Source organism: Tasmannia lanceolata, unplaced genomic scaffold, assembly GCF_043159265.1.
Source record: "Tasmannia lanceolata isolate RefF3 unplaced genomic scaffold, GAP_Taslan_0.1 ptg000003l, whole genome shotgun sequence".
In the NCBI taxonomy this organism is placed as follows: domain Eukaryota; kingdom Viridiplantae; phylum Streptophyta; class Magnoliopsida; order Canellales; family Winteraceae; genus Tasmannia; species Tasmannia lanceolata.
In genome coordinates, this window is record NW_027518680.1 from 41,055,068 (window position 1) to 41,075,107 (window position 20,040).

The 20,040-nt window shown below is 41.0% G+C and overlaps 1 protein-coding gene across 1 annotated transcript in view; it reads left to right on the forward strand.

Annotated features, from left to right (window-relative positions):
* LOC143854657 (neurofilament light protein) overlaps window positions 1–19,124 on the forward strand; it is a 31,911-nt gene extending 12,787 nt beyond the window's left edge. The window contains exons 2-3 of the mRNA XM_077364722.1: window positions 12,006–12,692; window positions 18,284–19,124. Of these exons, the coding sequence (XP_077220837.1) occupies window positions 12,006–12,692; window positions 18,284–18,919 (1,323 nt within the window). The 3' untranslated portion in view covers window positions 18,920–19,124. The remainder of the gene's footprint in view (window positions 1–12,005; window positions 12,693–18,283) is intronic.
* Window positions 19,125–20,040: the final 916 nt, after the last annotated feature.

The window sequence follows — 20,040 nt, forward strand, 5'->3', positions numbered from 1 at the left end:
TCAGCCTCTGCACTGGACTTAGTTATAACATCCTGCTTCTTACTCTTCCATGAAACAAGATTGCCACCTACAAATGTACAATACCCAGTGGTGGACCGTCTATCTGCTGGGGATCCAGCCTAATCTGAATCAAAGAAGCCTTCAACTTTCATATGGCCATGTCTTTTGAACATCAATCCCTTCCCTGGAGCCCCTTTCAAATACTTAAGAATCTGTGTCACCGCAGCCCAGTGAGAAGTACGTGGAGAGCTCATATACTGACAACTCCAACAGCATATGAAATATCTGGCCGAGTAACCGTGAGATATATAAGTTTACCGACAAGCCTGCGATACCTGCCAGGATCCTCCAACAACTCTCCTTCTGGAACGTGTTTCACATTAGGATCCATGGGTGCAGAAGCTGGTTTAACTCCAAGATTGCCTGTTTCTTTTAGCAAGTCCAAGACATACTTTCTCTGTGATAGGAACAAGCCTCTAGAAGAACGAGCAACCAGCCCCAAGAAATACCTGAGCTGACCCAAATCCTTAGTAGAGAATTCCTTTTGCAAGAAGGTTTTCAAACGTTGTATACCTTGTGAATTGCTCCCTGTGATAATTATGTCATCCACATAAACTATCAACAAAATACACCTAGCTGAAGAGTGGTAACTGAAGACTGAGTGATCCACTGCGCATTGTTTCATGCCAAAGCGCATGACTGCCTCACTGAATCTCCCAAACCACGCACGCGGAGATTGTTTGAGGCCATATAGTGACTTGCGTAGGCGACACACGTAGGAAGTCTCCCCTTGAGCAACAAACCCTGGTGGTTGCTCCATATCCACCTCCTCTGTTAGGTCGCTATGGAGGAAGGCATTCTTCACATCCAGCTGATGAAGGGGCCAGCTATGATTAACAGCAAGAGACAGGAACACACGGACAGGGGGAATTTTCGTAACGGGACTGAATGTCTCAGTGTAGTCAACACCAAAAGTCTGAGTGTATTCTTTCGCGACTAACCGTGCTTTTAAGCGCTCGACAGTGCCATCAGGGAGGTATTTGATGGAGAAAACTCACCGACAACCAACAGGACGGGCACCAGCGGATAGGGAAACCAGATCCCATGTATCATTACTATGAAGAGCGCCCATTTCTAGGTTCATAGCATCACGCCAGCCAGGATGGTCAAGAGCCTCAGCCACTGACTATGGTAAAGAGATAGAAGACAAGGAGGAAACAAAGCTCTGGAAGGTACTGGTGGAGCTTATCATAAGAAACAAATTTCGAAATAGGATGTGCAGTGGAACGGGATCTCGTACGAGATGCAATAGGAGAATCAGAAACAACAGAGGAAGGCGGAAGAGAAGATACCTGAGAGCGGGAGAGAGGGATCATCGGCTCAGAAGATGATTGTGCGAGAGGAGGTAGAAGAGACCTATCTGTAACTTGGCGCCGCTGATACTGCTGTGTAATTTTAAGTGGAGCTGGCTTCTCCAACGTGGCAGAAGAAGTAGAAGCTGCAGAAGCTGGCCGCACGGAAATAGGAGATGACGAAAGAGAAGCAGGTAGATCTGGTAAGGGAAGCGAGACCTCGGACTCGAGAGAAGGGGTGAAAGATGCCGCGCCATGTTGGAAGAATGCCTCAGACTCAAAGAACGTAACATCGGCTGAGACAAACCAGCGACGCAGACGAGGGCTATATCAACGATAGCCTTTCTGCTTGCGGGAATACCCCAGAAAGACACACCGCTCAGACCGGGGATCGAGTTTGTCACGTCCAGGTCCAAGGTGATGAACAAAACAAACGCATCCAAATACACGAGGTGTCAGAGGAAACTGTTCCTTACTAGGAGATAAAATCTCGAAAGAAGAGGCACCCTCTAAGACAGAGGAAGGAAGGCGATTTGCTAAGAAACACACCGTGAGAAGGGCATCACTCCAGTATGCCTTAGGAACACTCATCTGAAAAAGAAGAGTGCGACCTACTTCAAGCAAATAACGAAGTTTCCTCTCAGCAACACCATTCTGTTGAGAGGTGTACACACATGAAGACTGATGTAAAATCCCATGTTGGGAGAGATAGGATTGAAAGCCATTAGTATCAGAAAAATATTCTCTAGCATTGTCAGTACGAAGACTTTTAATATTGCAATTATATTGATTCTTAATTTCAGAATGAAATGTGCGAAAAGCAAAGAACACGTCGGATCGACTCTTAAGTAAATATAACCAGGTCATGCGTGAGAAGTCATCAATAAACAATAAACACAATAAAATATCGAAAGCCAGTACTAGACGTGACCCTAGAGGGTCCCCATACATCAGAATGGACTAATTCAAATGGACTAGACACTCGACTAATGATCCGGGACGGAAACGACACACGACGGTGCTTCCCGAGTTCACAGGACACACTGAAAACTAGAAAAAGGTCCGGGAACCAGAGAAGTCTGCTGCAGCCGCTGAAGTGAAGGATGCCCCAGGCGACAATGACACTGAAATGTATCCACAGAGCTATGTAAGACAGTAGGCGGCCGGCAGTCAAGATGATAGAGTCCATCTACCTCACGACCCGTTCCAATCGTCTTCCGAGTCGAGAGATCCTGAAACAAACAGTAAGATGGGAAAAATGAGACAGAACAATGAAGAGATTTAGTAATTTGGCTAACCGAAAGTAAACTAAATGGTGATTTTGGGACACATAAAACAGAAGATAAGGTAAGAGCAGGATGAGGGGAGATATGACCAACACCAGTGATAGGTGTAGTGGACCCATCAGCAAGGGTGACAGACTGAGAGGGAGATGAGAAAGAGCGAAAAGAATGAAGCTGAGAAGAGTTACCAGTCAGGTGATTGGATGCCCCAGAGTCAATGATCCATGACCCTGAGCTAGATAGAAGAGTAGTGGGTGAACTACCTGGCTGGGCGAAACCTGCAGAGGGAGGACGAGAACTGCGCCGCAGACGCTGGAACTCCTCATAATCGGCACGGGATAATGTATAGGTGGAATCGGCTGGTGCAGGAACAGAAGCAGAGGGAGCGCAATCTGAAACCGAAGCAGTAGTAGCACCCATGTGAGCTGAGCGTGCCTGACGAAGCTCGGGATGCAGGGTATAGCAATGGTCAATATAATGTCAGGAGAGCACTGCTGGACGCGGGAGTAAACCTCAGTAAGGGAAGGAATAGCGCCAGAACCGATAATCTGCTGATGAAGATGCATGTACTCTGGACCCAAACTCTCAAGGTACTGCACAACACGGATCTGATCCCTCTGACGGGCAGCCTCTGTGAGATCCGTGGTAAGCGGCATGTAAACATCAAGCTGCTGACAGAGGCCAACGAATTGGCTGTAATGGGTGGCAAGAGGAAGATCAGCACGGCGGAAACGCACCCACTCAGAATAGGTAGAGCAGATCCGACTAATGTTTGCCACGCCAGAGTAAAGAAGAGTAACCTGATCCCATATCCGTTTCGCAGTAGGCAAAAGCATCAAGGGCCCAGAGACGTGAGGGGCCATACTCTGCCACAGAAGGGTGCAAACAAGAGCATCCTCCTGTTCCCATCGATCAAAGGTGGGATCCGTCGTAGGAGGAGGATCACGACGAATGACGTGGGCTTTCCCACGGGCAATAAGATACTTCTCGACGGCTGCTTTCCAAGTAACATAGTTTGCCCCATCCAACTTAACAGTAGTGATATGTGGGAATGATCCATCCACAGAGAGAGACGAAGAAGACACCAAAGAGGGTGTCAGACGAACACTAGGAGCCACTCCTGTGGAAGGATTGTCAATCACCTCCTCCATAACAACAAGCAAGAAAGAAACAGACAATCCAAACCAAGACGAATAACAGGAGATAACAGAATAGGTGGGCAAACTAGGATAGGCCAAGAAAGCTAGACGCGGCTCCAAGAATGACGGGCATCGACGAAGCTCGACAAGAGGGAAGCCATGAGACACAGAGGGGAGCTGCAAAGACAAACAAGAATCAAAGTAGGGTAAGAGATGAAGATCTAACACATAATAACAGGGAGAAAAGAGTGGTAGGGTTTACCAAGGGATGGAAGGAAGAGGCGGAAAAATGATGTGGGTTGAAAAACTTGGGGTGTGAGGCTTACCAGCAAACCTAGGAATTGGGGGCTGGAAAAAAAAAAATTCTTGCGCAGGGGAAAAGAGACGTCGCGGGCGGGAGGGAGGGAGGGCTTGCTGCCTTCGGCTCGGACAGAACGACTTGGCCGGTCTGCCTCCGATGAAACTTGGCCCGGAGTTGGGTTTCGCGGCGAGGGGGGTGGCGGAGAAGATGGAGGCTGCTAGAGAACCCTAGGGATCAGAAAACCATAAGGCTCTAATACTATGTTAGACGAAAGTTTAGACAGAGAAAATAAATGAGTTAGGGTTATCTCCCCCTGACTCATATCTTTATACTAAAACATAAAGGAATGTACAAAGTCCTAAATGCCCCCTTAGGCAAGTTACATATTCCAACAAAGGAAAAAAGAGAGATTAAAGAGAGAGACTAGAGTTCGGAATCGTCCGACCTTCCTCTTCTTCTCTTCTACTTCTCCCTTTTCTTTCTCCTTCAACGTCACCATGGACCGATCGAGTGTCGAGTCCATGGATAAAAAGACAGAAATACCCCTTAAAGATGTATTTGGTTTTAGACTTTTAGTCGGCCAGAAACGTAATTTCCATAAAAAAGATAGGGAATCGCGGTTCCCACATTTAAAAACGCGATTCCATTAAAATATAATTCGCGGTTTTCTTAAATGCGAATCGCAGTTTTATTTAACTAAGAATCGCGGTTTTACTTTTAAAGGTACGCGGTTTTAAATTATGGGAGTCGCGTTTCCTGTAATTTAGAAACCACGATTCCCATTAATAGGAATCGTGTTTCCGGCAACAACGATCCTCGATTCCCAAGTTTTGGGGAATCGAATCGATTCCCGGTTCGGAATCGCGAACCGGGGAATCGCGAATCCCCAATGTTTGGAACGAATCCTGCTTCCTTGGTCCACCCCCCGTAGGACCCAATCTAGTTTCTCTATATATATTGACGGGAGGGAATGGAAACTAGGATTTGACGTTTTTGCACAAGTTTCCTCTACTCTCCCATCTTCCTAAAAACCTCTCTTCCTCTCTTCTTCCAAACGTTCTCCACATAGTTTTTCCTCTATGGCTTGAGGCCATGGTTGAGAACAAAAGTTCTCCAAAATCTCTGGTACTAGGATTCTGGATTAAGGCCTTTGAGAAGAAAAGTTCTGTTTTCATGCCGTCAAATCCTTCCACCGCGTGTATTTCTTCCCATGCTGCCTTTCAAGAAACACCAAGGTCGAGAACAAGAAACCTGGTTGGATAATGCTAGGGAGTTTGGAAAAATGATGGGAATGGTAAAGACAAAGGATTCACGAGCAATTGACAGTGGGGGAAAGAGCCGGTTATTATAAAAAACCTAGTAGCAGTGGAAGTGAAAAGAAGAGAGCTAAAGATATGCTTGGTGGGGGTACTATCTGACTATGTGCTAGATCTGACCATAATAGCTGATTGGGTAGCAAAAAAATGGAAAATACAGGACTAGATGTGGGTTAGGGTGCTAGGCGATAAAATGATGCTATTTCAGTTAGAAAATCAGGAAGAAGCTGATAGAGTCTGGAGAATGGGTGGAGAGGCTTAAGGAGGAATAGTTGATCGGCTTTACCCTGGTACGCTGCGTTTAGGAGAAGTGACCATATGGGTGCTGATTTTGGGTGTTCCTCCTCATACATGGATTGAGGAGACATTCACCGTTTTTGGGTCTATTTTTCAGAAAAAGTTTTGAGGTTGTTAGGGCCTCAATCTTCGGAGGTTCCTTCGCCAGACCGACGATGAGAATTGTGACCAAAGGATGTTAAACATTGCACTGGTTTTGTGAGGATGAAGGTAGGAGATGTGTGGTTTCCGATAACAGTGAGAAATGAGGCGCTCAGACTTGAGGTCACAAGATTGATGGTTGATTTATTTGACTGGTTGAAAGCAGTGAATAGCCTTATTTTTTAGGGCAGTGGCAATGACGAGTCAATCCGCTGAGGTGTCTGGAGTGGAATGATGGACGCAGATGATGATGTGGACATCAAAGGCCATCATAGTACAGAGGAGGCCTGCCATAGCTCGTGTGACACGGCAAGAAAAGAAAAAAATTGAATCCTTCTGTCTTGACCCGCAGATTGGTAGATTCAGTGACGGGCTTCTCTGATAACCAGCTCAGGAGTAATCCTTTGGCCCGGGAAAGCCCCAGGCTGCAATCTTATATGGCCAAGCTAGATACAATGGCACGGACATCAAAGAAGCCTTTCGGTTAGATTTTGCAAGGGGAGAACATGAGGAAGTCGGCGAAAGCTGTGACTCATCAATGGAGGTGTCTGCACTAGGTTGCTTCTGTGGCATGATCGCTCCAGTAGTCTTTCCAATAGCCGCAAAATCATATGCGGGTTGTTCTGTCAGGTGGAACTTAGGAAAAAGAAAAAGAAAATAAAAAAATCAGCTGGAAATAGCTGCCGTAAAAGAGAGTTGAGGTAGCTACTTCCCAGATAATTGGGCGGTGCCTTTTAACGGCTTCGCTTCTTTCTCAAAAGGACGCTTATTGTCTAGTATCTCATTGGGAAACGTGTGACATTAGCTAATCATTGCGACAATTTGCTCGTAACAGAGGTGCAGGAGAGGGGAAGTCAGTCTAGCTCCCCGAGCTCGATAATCGAGTTTAGCCTAGGTCCGCGAAGCATGGGCTCAAGGCAAGAAGAGGCTTCGTCTACACGAGCATCAGTTCCATGCGCGAGTCCACAACTCTTGGCTATCAATATCTATCAATATCTAATTGCATAAATAAAGACTTCTAAACATAGTCCTCAACAAGGATTTGAAATTTAGAGACACAAATGATCTGCCATGCACATGAGTCTCTATCTCTAGGAAGGTCCGTGTTTGAAGAGGGGAATGCTGTGTTGTTCGGACTATTACACAGCCTTACTATGACAAAAGAGAGGGTGCGTGGCGTGGGGGGTTGCACACACCGAGGCACTTCGTCTCTTTTCAATTGACATCCAGCCTTCTAATTCTAATTCGCAAAATGTTTTAATCTTTTTCGTTACTCCTTCCCTTCCCATGTAAAATTTCCAACCTACTTGCAAATTTGCAATCATCACTGAATTTTAAAAAGTTACATAGAGTGGACTGAAAGGGCCCTTTCTCACCCTCAAAAGACAAGCAGCATTTATTCCATGGGCAATTTTTTTTTTTTTTGATAGGTAAGCTTGAATTGTACTTCCAACCTCAATCCCCCCACTAGGCCAACTTCTCCACCCATTCCATTGCTGTGCATGATAAATTTTTGGTGGGAAGCCAATATTGGGATGCCAAGGTACATGATTAGAAAGGATTTGGTTTTACTCCCAAAAAGCTTGGCAAGTGATGTGATACTTTCCCTTCAATATTTATTCCTACCATCAAGGTCTTGCTTAAACTCGTCCTAAGAATGGACATTCCTCAAACCATCTTAGGATAGACCACAAGTTATGTATTTCCTCAGTCTATCGTTGCAAATAACCAAAATAACAACTGCAAACAAGAGATGTTAGGTTGGAAGGATATGACATAAAACTTCTACCACCAAGATAACAAGAGATGGATAAAGGGTATCCTATTGACTAATGCTTCTGGAGTTATGAAAGTAACCCACTTGGGTACATATATGAGAATAGAGAGCTATAGTTGAAAAGAGGACATGTAACTTCTTAATAATCACGTGGAAAATCAGTTATAAGGTTAGAACTTCCCGTGAAAAAAATATGGAGTATTCTTAAAGAAAGTAATATCAAATTGCTCAAACCTCTTTTGAAGGCCGGGATGATAACAACAATACCCTTGGGGACTGTTTGGTTGCCATATGCCTTGCATCCTCAAGGATGTCCCGAGCAAAAAAATGCTTTTATGGTAACTTTATGGTGTTTGGTTGCAAATTGAGCATCACAATCCCTAGAGACTAGTATACAAGATTCAAAGGTAATTACTTTTCTAGATCAAACACTGCAAATGTTTGTCTCCTCCCTATTGACTACTTGTACCACTAATCTACAAGGTAACTATTTACATCCAAACAGAAGAACAAATTTAATCATAGTTGTCGATTCCATTTCGTTTGTCGTTTCGTTTTGGTCAGTGGAATGGAACGTTTTGGCGTTTCGTTCCTGAAAAGACACTACAGCCGAAGAAATATTTTCATTAATAGTTCAAAATTAAAAAAGTCAAAAAAATAAAAAAAATTGAGAAATATTTGTAAAACATGGTCATTTGCAACCTAGTCCATCATAACATTAAGGTTGTAAAGATCCGACATTTACTTGAAAGAAAATCACTTTCAGCTAAAATGCATGTGTTGACTAGCACCTGACTGGATGAAAAACTTTAAGAGACCAAATTATGAGATTTTTTTACGGGACTTTTGGGATTTAATAATTTTCGGACATGATAGCATTTATGAATTTTAAAAATTGGAAAAATACCCTATTCGTTTGGAAGTTAAGATTTTGACCCAACCCGAAATGACCGAAAAAGGTCAAATTTTGTACAAGAACTAGAAAGTTGAATTTTTATCCTTATAGGGTTGGGTCTTGAAACTATTTTTAATAAATCCAATTGGGATAATTCCCCTATTTACTTGTAATTCTTAATTAAATGACTTTACATGTAATGCCCAATTCTAAGAAGAGGCAAGAAGAGAAGAGGACCAAAAAAAAAGTGTTTCATCCGAAACAGGGAATTTCGTTCTGTTTCGTTCTGTTTCAGACGAAACAGGATGAAATCCTGTGTTTCGGCCGAAACAGGACGAAACTCCGGACGAAACAGACGAAACGGGATGAAATCATGTGTTTCCGAAACAGGACGAAACAGAGTAGAACCTAGTCTGAAAAACCAGTTCAGTTCCGGTTTTCCAGATGAAACGAAATGTTTTAGCCATTTCCAGTGAAATGAAAGAAAATCGATAACTATGAACTTAGTAGCACAAGAGTAACTTATCAACATTTGGCCCCAAATAGTGAATGAAAAAGACAACCAAATACATGAGGAGGAATAGGAAACAATGTAGTATTATGAAAGAGAATGAGAAGAGGACAAGGTTGAAGATGGGTGCTTTAACCATTCAAAAAAAAGAAAAAAGATGGCATGTGCTTTATCGAGTAACATGCAGTCAAAGCAGTTAAAAGGTAAAAAGAGGTTGCTTCACACTCTAAACTAGACAAATGATGTAAAGACTAATGAAAGAACTGAAGACTTCAAACTAGTCAAAGACAGATGAGCTAGATGACAATGCTAGAGATGTGGAGAGGAAGTTGAATGTGGAGAAGCACCATCAAGTCTTGACAATAGAGGTCGTATGACTTGAGTCTGCCACCAACTGTCCTCTCTCTGGATCCCATAAAGCAAAAAAAGAATGATTAGAAGTTACCAAAAACTTGAGATATTTGGTTAGCTCACTTACAATTAGAAGAAAACTTGGAAACATGAAGGATTGAAGACATCAAAAGGGAAGAGGTAAGGCAAACATGACCTCTATTAAATCTTAGGTACAAATAACCATCAACAAGTGTAACAGACGAGTTGAGGACAACTTATCAAAAATTGGAAAATATGGATGATTTTGTTGTCATATGTCAGAGGTTCTCAAATCAATGACCCAAGGAGATGACCTCTATGAAACAAGAAATGCAAAATTACCTAACTTGACCACTATAGTCACAAATGTGGATTGTGGATCAATGACCTGTATACCGTTGGTAGGTCTTCTCGAGCTTCTGATGCTCATCTTGTGTGATGAGGTTGTTTGGATTTGGATGTAGTACATTTCGTTGGGGATGTCCATTTTTTGGATATGGATGAGCATGGAGAGTACGTGTCATTGTTGGGATGAGTGGTGTTTGGTGTTGGCCCTTCAAATAGGAATCTGTGGTGTCTGTTAGCATGTTAGTGGGCAACTAGAGTCCAACTATGTAGGCAACTTAGATGTAAAACGTGTTGAAGTGGTTTGTTGGGTCGTTTGAGTCCCTAGTTTCACATATGAAGTGCTTTGTATTTAACTTTTGTTTCTGATTGAATAAACCACTTTGCTTTGTTCTGCAACTTCGTGAGAAGTATAGGAGGATCTGGTTCTCCTCGAATTGAACCAAAAGCTTCTTTCTCTTCTTCAACACACCATAGGTTGTAAGAGGGGAGGGCGTAACATTGTGATAGCAGTAATAAATCACCACTTGAGCATTTAGCCTGATTTTTAGTGGAACCACTTTGTTGCATATCATCACCTTGTATACGAAACCTGGTTTGCCTATTCAGGCTTGCCAAACTTATCCCATCACTTACCTGAATTGTGGTTAGTACGACAACAAATAATGCAAATCCTAACTCCACGACCTTCAACCCTGGCCTGCCCCTAAATCACCGACTTCACTTCCAATACCAAGAGCATCACCTCGACCTCTCTGACTATGTTCTCTGCCTACTAAAATCATCAGAGCAAATCTATCACTAAAGCTACAGCTGGAGGCTGATTACACTTCTATACGTGTCAAGTCGTGAATATAGGTTAGTAAGCGAAAGGAGCATTTTACTAGCCAATGCACCAAATGATCCTCTAGGTTGAGACCAGAGAGGAATTTGGCCACTCAAAGCATTGATGTCTCTAAAGCAATTCGAAATCATTACGCATGGGTTGATTCAGATTCAGCTCTTCCCAAATACTTCTCTAGAGTACTATAATACTCACCAAAATACTTATTCATCTATTGCAACATGAAAATATTCACGAATAGTTCTTAAACACAAGAAATATTTTCTCAACTGAGTCGCTCTAATTGTGTTCCAAGCTTCTTTAGCCATGTCTAAAACATTACTTTTGAAATAACATTTGGTCGCTGCTATTCCACAACCAGGCCATGGGCTCCCCCCTAACATGTTTGCATACTGACTATCTTATTCATCCAGACCTTCCTCAGTCAAAAAACATTTTCTCTGCACCCAATGCTGCCTTTTGGCCTAGCCAACATGAAATGATTTGCCCCATTCCACTTCATGTATGTGAGTTGCATTCCTAGAATCTCTATAATGTTGGGATGGCTAGGTCTGCTTTCACTCATTAGTGCAATTCACAAATAGTGCGTCAACTGACCCAAACAAATAATGCAGCACTTAATTCAGACTGGTGTGGTAGCTGTCTTAAAATCCATTAACAAGATACAACCAATGGACTAGCTAGTGTTCCACATGAATAAATCAGCTGGGCTATCAAATAAACAACACAACACACCTTAAAATCCACGAACAGGGCAGTGATATGTTCACATAAACACCTCGGCTAGAGATTCACGCAAGTGGATCCTCCAGACGGCACAGCAACGGTTAGACCAACACTAGTATGTCATCATACAGGCCACACAAACAGCATATAGGCCACACAAATTCTCAGTTCAATCCATACGAGCAGAACACAACATAGCCCACACAAGCACCATACAAACCGCACGATCAGGTCAGTGCTTTGATATCATATTAATGTAAAACGAAAAACGGAAAATACTTCGTGGCCACCCAAGTCATGGGAAATAAAGATAGAGAAAGGTGGAGGAGAGGAAGAAATGAGTTCCTAGGGTTTGGAAAGATACCCGACGATGCCCATAAACTCACTTTATATATTTATAAAAAGATGAAATTAGAAGTACCCCATTATAAATGGAAGGCTGCATCCTGATACATGAATAACAGTTGCATAAACTACCTTATATCTGAACAGAAAGTATTTTGGAGGAATTCAGCAATACATCCTAGGAAATTGTTATGCCATAACCCTTGTTATTTCGTTCTTTAATCACGGGACCTTTTTCTCTGGTATATTTGCTATATTCAGCTTAGCCGCTTAGATGGTTATCATAACTTTATAATCAACTGCCTTTACTTCTTCAGAGTTGATTATGACTGATTTGTAACATCTTATCTTGTTTTTCCAGGATGCTGCTAATAATGCAGATTTACTTATGAAGAATGCAGAAGAAAGTTCTTCTAAAGAAATTGAAGAATGGCTATCATCAACTGAAACCTTAGAGATCAAGAAAGTTGAATTGGAAATTCAGTCACATCTAATAAATGATGCACGGTTGGGATTGAAAGATAGCATTGAGCACTCAATTGCGGATGACAGGAAAGAAAAAGAAGCCCTAAGTGAAAAACAAGCGGTTCTAAGAGAAGAATTAGATGTGCTACTCACTTTGGTTAGATCAAAGGAAGCAGAAATTGCTGAAAACGATCACAACATTAAAGAAGTAGAGAAAAGGATTGAAAGTGTGACGTTTGGTTTTCAGGAGGCTCAGTCGAGCATTGACACGATGTACGATGGTTTGCAGGTGGGTCTTTCCCATATAGAGTTGGAGGCTAATGCTTTGTCCAACAAAAAGAAGGAAGTTGATGAAGTTCTGTCTCTAGAGGAAGAGAGGAGGTCAAAACTTAAAGAACTTTCCCTTGCTTCCGCAAATGAAGCGAAAGCATGCCATGAACTTGTTGGGTTGAGAAAGATATTGGCCGCGTCCATTTTGAAGTCTAGGGAGGACAAAGTGAGGCTCGCTAAGACTGAAGAGAAAATTTTGGAGGAAGTCCTAATTCTAAGGCAACAGGTTTCTGAAGCGAGAGCTTCTCTACAGGTTAGTTGAATTTTCTGTTCATCTGATGGTTAAACTTCCATTTTTATTCAGCATTAGCATACATATATAGAAAGAAACTGTTGTTGAAGAGTTTCAATTTTTAAGATATCTGCTGTCCTGGGGTTGAAAGCTGTAACTTGGAGACCGATATCTATCCAGGGTGGTTGACAGTGCAACTTCGAGAGGGCAGATATTCTAACATGTCCATACAAGCATATTATGATATTAGTTCTTAAAGGGATCCAAAAATAAACACAATGGAGAAACCAAGAAAAAAAAAAGAACAAAAAGAGAAAAGAAGAGTCTTGTCTGGTCATAATGGCCCGCATCTCTTTATCGATTATGTTGACATGGCCAGAAAACCTAAAAGTCTTTTTCTCTTTTTCGTAGTTCGAAATCACTAATTGTTCTCTTATACATTACAACCACTTATTCTTGTGAACGGATAGGAAGATAATCATATTCATATTGTCCCATCTTTTATTGTTGCAAGATAAGCTTGCATTTTAGGTTATTGGATTCTAAATTCTTACATGAGCCATTAGTAGCACCAAACTCTCTTTTAATCTTTGCTTTTTCTCACAAGCTAAGATCGGCAAATGAAAAGGCAGATAAGCTAGCAAAGGAGGGAGTGGAGAAGGGAGAGATGGAAGTCGTAATTCATAACATGTAAAGAGGAGTTTTCCCGGGGTGTAAGAAATAAGGATAGGTAGCACTTTGCTTGTAATATGAGCTGGTTGACTCCTTGTTTCCCACTCTCAAAACATGATCTTAGTGTATTTACCTTTCGGATATCAATAAAGTTATCTTTTTCAAAACATTTTAATAAACAAAGTAAAATGTGCATTCATTGCTGCTTCATCATCTCTATCAAATTCTTTTTAATTCAATTATACACAAAAATGAACGCAAGCACACTATCCACTTGCATAAGGAAAGTACCTTTGGATGTTTAGAAGTGTAAATGTTTCATTTTATAGAGGATTCAGTGAAGATTTTGTCTGAGATTTTTACTTTCTTTCATGGCCAACATCTTACAGAAATTTTTACCTCCATAGGGTTTATCAAAGTCAATTAATTTTCTGAAGACATGAAATGATGAAGATGCCTGTTAGTCTCTTGAAAGTTGAAAGGCCTAGTTGATGATTGTTTTGGTTTAATGAGAAGCTGTAGACCTTTTCCCTTGTCATTTCATGTATATCATGTTACTGGCACACTTAAAAATTCAAACTGTATATGTGCATGATGTTTCAAGTTAATATGAAAAATCTAGAAAGCCTGATAATCTTTTTATGAGTTGAATGGGCCTGTCCACTGGCTAAGTAGACTTTAATTTTATCTTATGGGATGGATAGAAGGGATTTAGGAAACAAGAGTAGGGACTGATTTGGTGAAATAGATGGAATCCAATCTGTGATCATGGCAGAAATTTGAAAAGTGTAATGATATAGGCCTGTGATGGTTTGTTTGGACTCGGAGAGTAGTAGAATGAGTAGTCAACAGGGAGGAGACAAGCATTGGATTTGCCTGGAATTACCTCAGAGAGTCGTGGTATTTAGTGTTTGGTTGCGCGGCATAGGCTTGGAGAGTTGGGGAATAAGTCGAGGGTGTCATTAGACTCATTACCAATATATATATATATATATATATATATATATATATATAGAGAGAGAGAGAGAGAGAGAGAGAGAGAGAGAGAGCACCATTCCCGAGAAATTTCAAGCAAAATCTGGGAGTTCAATGCTATATTGGCAACCAAAAAGGGAATTTTGCTGACGTGGCACCCAAATGCCAAGAAAAATCCCTAAGCCTCCCGGCTTTTGTGCAGACAAGGGTGTCCACTCTTTTTTACGACTGATCTGGTTTCCCAAACATTTTCAAAAAAGACCTGTCAGATCTGTTCATAGTCCGTGAAACAGTAAATTCAACCCTCAAATTGAAGGATTCAAGCAAATAGAACGGCATTCAGACTCAGATCTGAGTGTCGAATTCAAAATCGAAATTGAATCGCAAAAATTGGAAGAAATGATGAAAACAGTTCCAAAGTTGCAAGAAAAAAAAAATTGAGAGTTGAAGGATTGAGAGGATGAAGATGAGATAATTTAAGAAAGAACACTAAGCTTTAATGGAGGAGATAGAGAATTTAACATACAGGGAGGCACACCACTCTAACCCTAGGGCATCACACCAATAAATTGATCAAGGCATCACACCAAGATCCAAAGGAGGATTTCAATTACCTAACTTTGTAACTTAGAATCTTTATTCGTAATCCATTTAAAAGAAGGGTCATCAATCTACTATTCTAGTGGCCTCCCTTAGGTTGCATTGGGAGTCTCCTTCGTAATTAGAAAACAAAATCCCCCGACCCCCTTCGGGCTACCATCTATTTACTCTTCACGTAATTAAAAACAGCAATAAACTGAAATATAAACTAGTCATATTTGTCTTGACTTCCTATATTTAGACTAACACAATTAGGAAACTACCTTTTAACATCATTCCCCAAAAGTGACCAACATGGACTCTTAACAAAACAAAAACAAAATATAACCCAAACTTGTGACTAACTCAAGTGCAGTCTTCCCCAATGGAAACCCAAAAGATAGAAAAATAACCCTTTCGACGGTTTGACCAAAAGTCAAAGTTGTAAAAAAGACTAATTTAGCCTTTCTCTTGCTGCTTCACATTAAATTCTAGCTGGGGTTGAGTTATGACGTGTTCCCGATTTGACAATGAATCGACCCGGCTCCTCTGGTTGTGGATGGTCCCCATCACCTTAAAAGCAGGAATCTTCCCCCATGGGTGCTGCTCCCTCCCCAGAACTGTGATTCGGTACTCCTTAGGAAGGAGCTTCCAGGGAGCGTGACCTCGAAGAGATGGAAACCGCTCCCATGACCAACTTTATCAGTCCCACCATGGCCAACTTCCTTGCATCAAACTCCTGCGACTCTTCAATTTACTTAATTGGATCAAACACTAAGGCATATTCAGAAGGCATAAGGAAAGAGGGCATGAAATGAAGATGGTTAGAAATTACTGCTTTTTGACGTACCGAAATTTTGAAGGATATATATATATATATATATATATATATATATATATATACATGAGAAAAGAGTTTCTACACACTAGTGTAGATAAGTTATCTACACAGTAGCGTAAAATACAGTGAGGGCCACGTTGTTTGGGTGATCCAAAGCATTCATTTGATGGTCCCTCACATACATAGGGTGTGCCCAAAAAATCAGCTCCGTAGGATCATCCCAACCCTACGATTTGCGGAGGTAAAATGGATGTGTATAAACTTTCACAAATCTGTCTATTTTTTGCTTCCACTGTTCGAATGGCTAGAATAATCCTATGGAGCTGATATTTTGGGCACACCCTATCTATGTGAGGGCCCATCAAATGAATGCTTTGGATCACCCAAACAAGGTGACCCTCACTTTATTTTAAGCTAGTGTGTAGATAACTTATCAGTTATCTACACTAGTGTGTAGATAACTTATCAGTTATCTACACTAGTGTGTAGAAACTCTTCTCTCTCATATATATATATATATATATATATATATATATATATATATATATATAAGAAAAGTGAGCGTACTCGGTCGAGTAGATAAGCTTATCTACTCGGTTGAGCTAAAAACAGTGGGGGCCCACATTTTTTGGGTGATCCAAACCATTCATTTGAAAGGCCCTTACCTACATAGGGTGTCAACAAAACATCAGATCCATAGGATCATCCTAACCCATCCAAATGTGGAGGGAAAAATGCGGAAAAAATGGACAGACCTGTTTGTCCACAAATTTGCCCATTTTCCCCTCCACAGTTGGATGGGTTAGGATGATCCCATGGGGCTGATTTTTTGTGGACACTCTATCTATGTAAGGACCTTTCAAATGAATTGTTTGGATCACCCAAAAAATGTGGGCCCCCACTGTTTTTAGCCGACCGAGTAGATAAGCTTATCTACTAGACCGAGTACGCTCACTTTTCCCTATATATATATATATATATATATATATATATATATATATATATGAGAAAAGTGTTTCTGCGCATGTGCACAGGGAGCTCCCTGTGCATAAGTGGCTTAAAAAGCCACCGATTGGTCGCTTTTGTGGACCCGCCATACGAACCAATCGGTGGCTTTTTAAGCCACTTATGCGCAGGGAGTTCCCTGCGCAGAAACACCTCTCTCTCTCTCTCTTTATATATATATATATATATATATATATATATATATATATATATATATATATATGAAGGCATTTAGAAATTACTATTTTTTGATGTACTTGAAATTTGAAAGATATATAAAGAAAATATTACATACATGCTCTCATGGCTCTCCCGAAATTAGACTCTTCTTGATAGACCCCCACGCTTCCCTGCCCTCGCTCCTGCCTTTGCACCTGCAACCGCTTCGTGCGTCTAAGCCCATCACTTGGCAAGGAGTTAGGCTCCTTTATTTTCCCGACAAAAGCTCCACTCAAATCTTACCCTTTGACACTCGTAATTCTTTGGTTCTATGTTCTAGTACTTATTATTTTCCTTTTATGACTAACGATGTTGGAAAAACCATAGTTTGAAAAAAGAAAGGCAACAAAACAGCTATTACAGCCGACTACCAAGAAACAAGGGAGAAAGAAAGTCAGAACTTAAACAAGGGAGGCATAGCTTGTCCAATGCAGATATGAATAGTAACATCTATGGCTAAAGAATGTGCCACCACATTGGCTTCCCTAAAACATTCTTAAAGGAAACTTCCAAGCTGAAATAGAAGTCCTATATTTCAATAAGGATCTTTGCCCGTGCCCAAGGACCTAGGCTATAAGTGGAAGCCAAGAAATAGAATTACTAGCATCCCTACAGGCTGAAATATGTCCCAAATTTCATCAAGGAATTTCGCCAATCTCCAAGAATGTAAGCTATAATTGGAAGCCAATAAATAGCATTACTAGTATTTCTCGTCACTTTTATGCATCCTATTGACACAAAGGGGCTGTTTGGATACCTTGATTTGAAACCAGGTTTTAGTTTGAAAGCTTCCGCACTCTTAATCTCGCTTCTCTTTAGAATCCTGGATTTTAAGTAAGAAATCCAGGTTTTAGAAATCTCTCCCCCAGCCGGAGATTTCTAAAACCTGGAAACACGGCGATCTCCTACTCTCTTGCTCGATGGAATGAAGGGCGAGAAATCAGAAAACAACTAACGATCTCCTTCTTCTCTCGTCTCCCATCCGTGATTTTGAGGAAATCCAAGATTATAAAATCCGTGTGTCCAAACTGCCCCAAAAGATTCTCCTTCTGTTTTACATATTTAGGAACTAATCCATGACATATTGACTCCTTGTCTAGAAATATGGAATTATTTAGTTGTGCCAGCCATCATCCATTTTGTTCCCATCCCTAGGGCACAAAACCAGACAAAAGAACCAGAATACACCATGTTTAATTGTTCACTGCTTTTTTTGGTGCTTGGGCCGTTGGAAATGCCCTTCTAATGTTTGCATTTACGCATGCGATCAATCAATGAAATGTCTATCTGAAGTGTACCATTCTTTTGCTACTTTTTGTAGGAACTTTCTTCAACCAGGGCAAGCATCCAGCAAGAAATTGCATCTTCCAGACAAAGAATAAGCTTCATAGACAAAAGAGGCCCAGAGCTAGAGGCCGAAAAGAAAGTTGCCGCTGCTGCAAGAAATTTCAAAGAAGCAGGGAGAATAGCTACCGAGTCAAAGGCACTTAGCATAGAAAAAGAAAGCATACAGAATAAAATGGAGTCTTCTATTTTAGAACTGGAAAAGGTAGAGGAAGAGATCAAAGGCACTGTCAACAAACTACAGGAAAGCGAGCGATTAATTTTATCCAAGGAAGAAGAGGCAGCAATGGCAGGATATGAGAGGCTACAATTAGTAGCCGCTGCTGCCATGGCTGAGAGATCGGCTGCACTCGAATTGGGAGACCTTGAAGAAGCAAACATATTACTTGCAGAGGCTGAATCGGCGAATTCCGATGCAGAAAACCTTCAAAAAGCTTATGATTTGAAGGTGAAGGAAACTGTGAAGACACCCAAACACTTTGTTTCCATGACACTTATAGCCAATCTTGCTGGGCAACGGCTGGCTGAAATGGCAGCTTCTGTTCGCCTCTCTTTAGAGGGAGGATCACAACTATGGCCTACTGGGCATCACCTTCATTCATTTTCTACTTAAAAAGGAGTTTTGCTAAATAGGGAGAAGTTATTTCTCTATATTTTACTTGGTTTTTGTGCATGGATATTTTGGGTTTTGCAAAAAAAATAAAAATTAAGCTGAATTATTTTGTAATTTGTGGTGTTTCCACTCGAAATTGAATTGTATCATGTTGTTGAGCCTACTAATTAGTACAATAAGATATGATATTCTGAAAGTTCCAGTACGTGCCAAATTTCATGCATTTTTTTTCCCTGGAATGTAATCTCTCAAACCTGATGACTCTATTACGAAATTTAATGGAATCTCACACCAAGTGAACCATTTCCTATGAAACTGGTAATAACAGAGTGGCCTCTTCTTCTTCTTCGACTTTGCTTACTGTAAGCCCAAAGATTCTCATGGGTTCAATCATTTACCTTACCTTCTTGTTTTGATGATAGCAAACTAAAATTGATTAGCAGTGATGGACTAATGTGTTGCTTTGAGATGTTGTGCTCTATACAGGAATTTGATATGTCATATCGCCATTACACAACTCACCACAACACATGACTTGTAGATCAAGAAGCAAAGAAGGAACCAAGAGCTTGCACCTACGTTGGAAGCATCCTCATTTGGAGATGATGAAGTCAAGAAGCTTAAGATAAAGATCCCTCAAGCTACCTAGCAAGTGTCAAGAAGAAGCTTGGAGTTGAGCAAGTCACTGGTGACATCTCATGCACCTTCCAACATGCATTGAAGATTGGAGGAGTCACAAAAGTCAAACAAAGTTCAAGAAGTTCACTCTCAAGATGAAGAAGTCCGAGGAAGTGCAAATGAGCCAAAACATTCCAAGAAGATTCAATGGTATACACTATTAGAATGTATTTGGAGTCCTCTTGATTTATGTTTAAATACATTTTCAAAAGGTTTTCAAAATGATTTTCATGCTTAAATTTTGATATTTTTGGAAAACATACACACACCAAAAAATGTGTTTGAAATCCTATGACTTAAGCCTAAAGACCAAAGCCCAAAGCTCCTGGATCTTAAAGTTAAAAATAAAATTTTACTTAAGGACGGTCGACCGGACTATTCCGGGCGACCGCGAGATGTCACCTGGAATTCCAGGGCATCTCGAAAATTATCGGGCCGGTCGA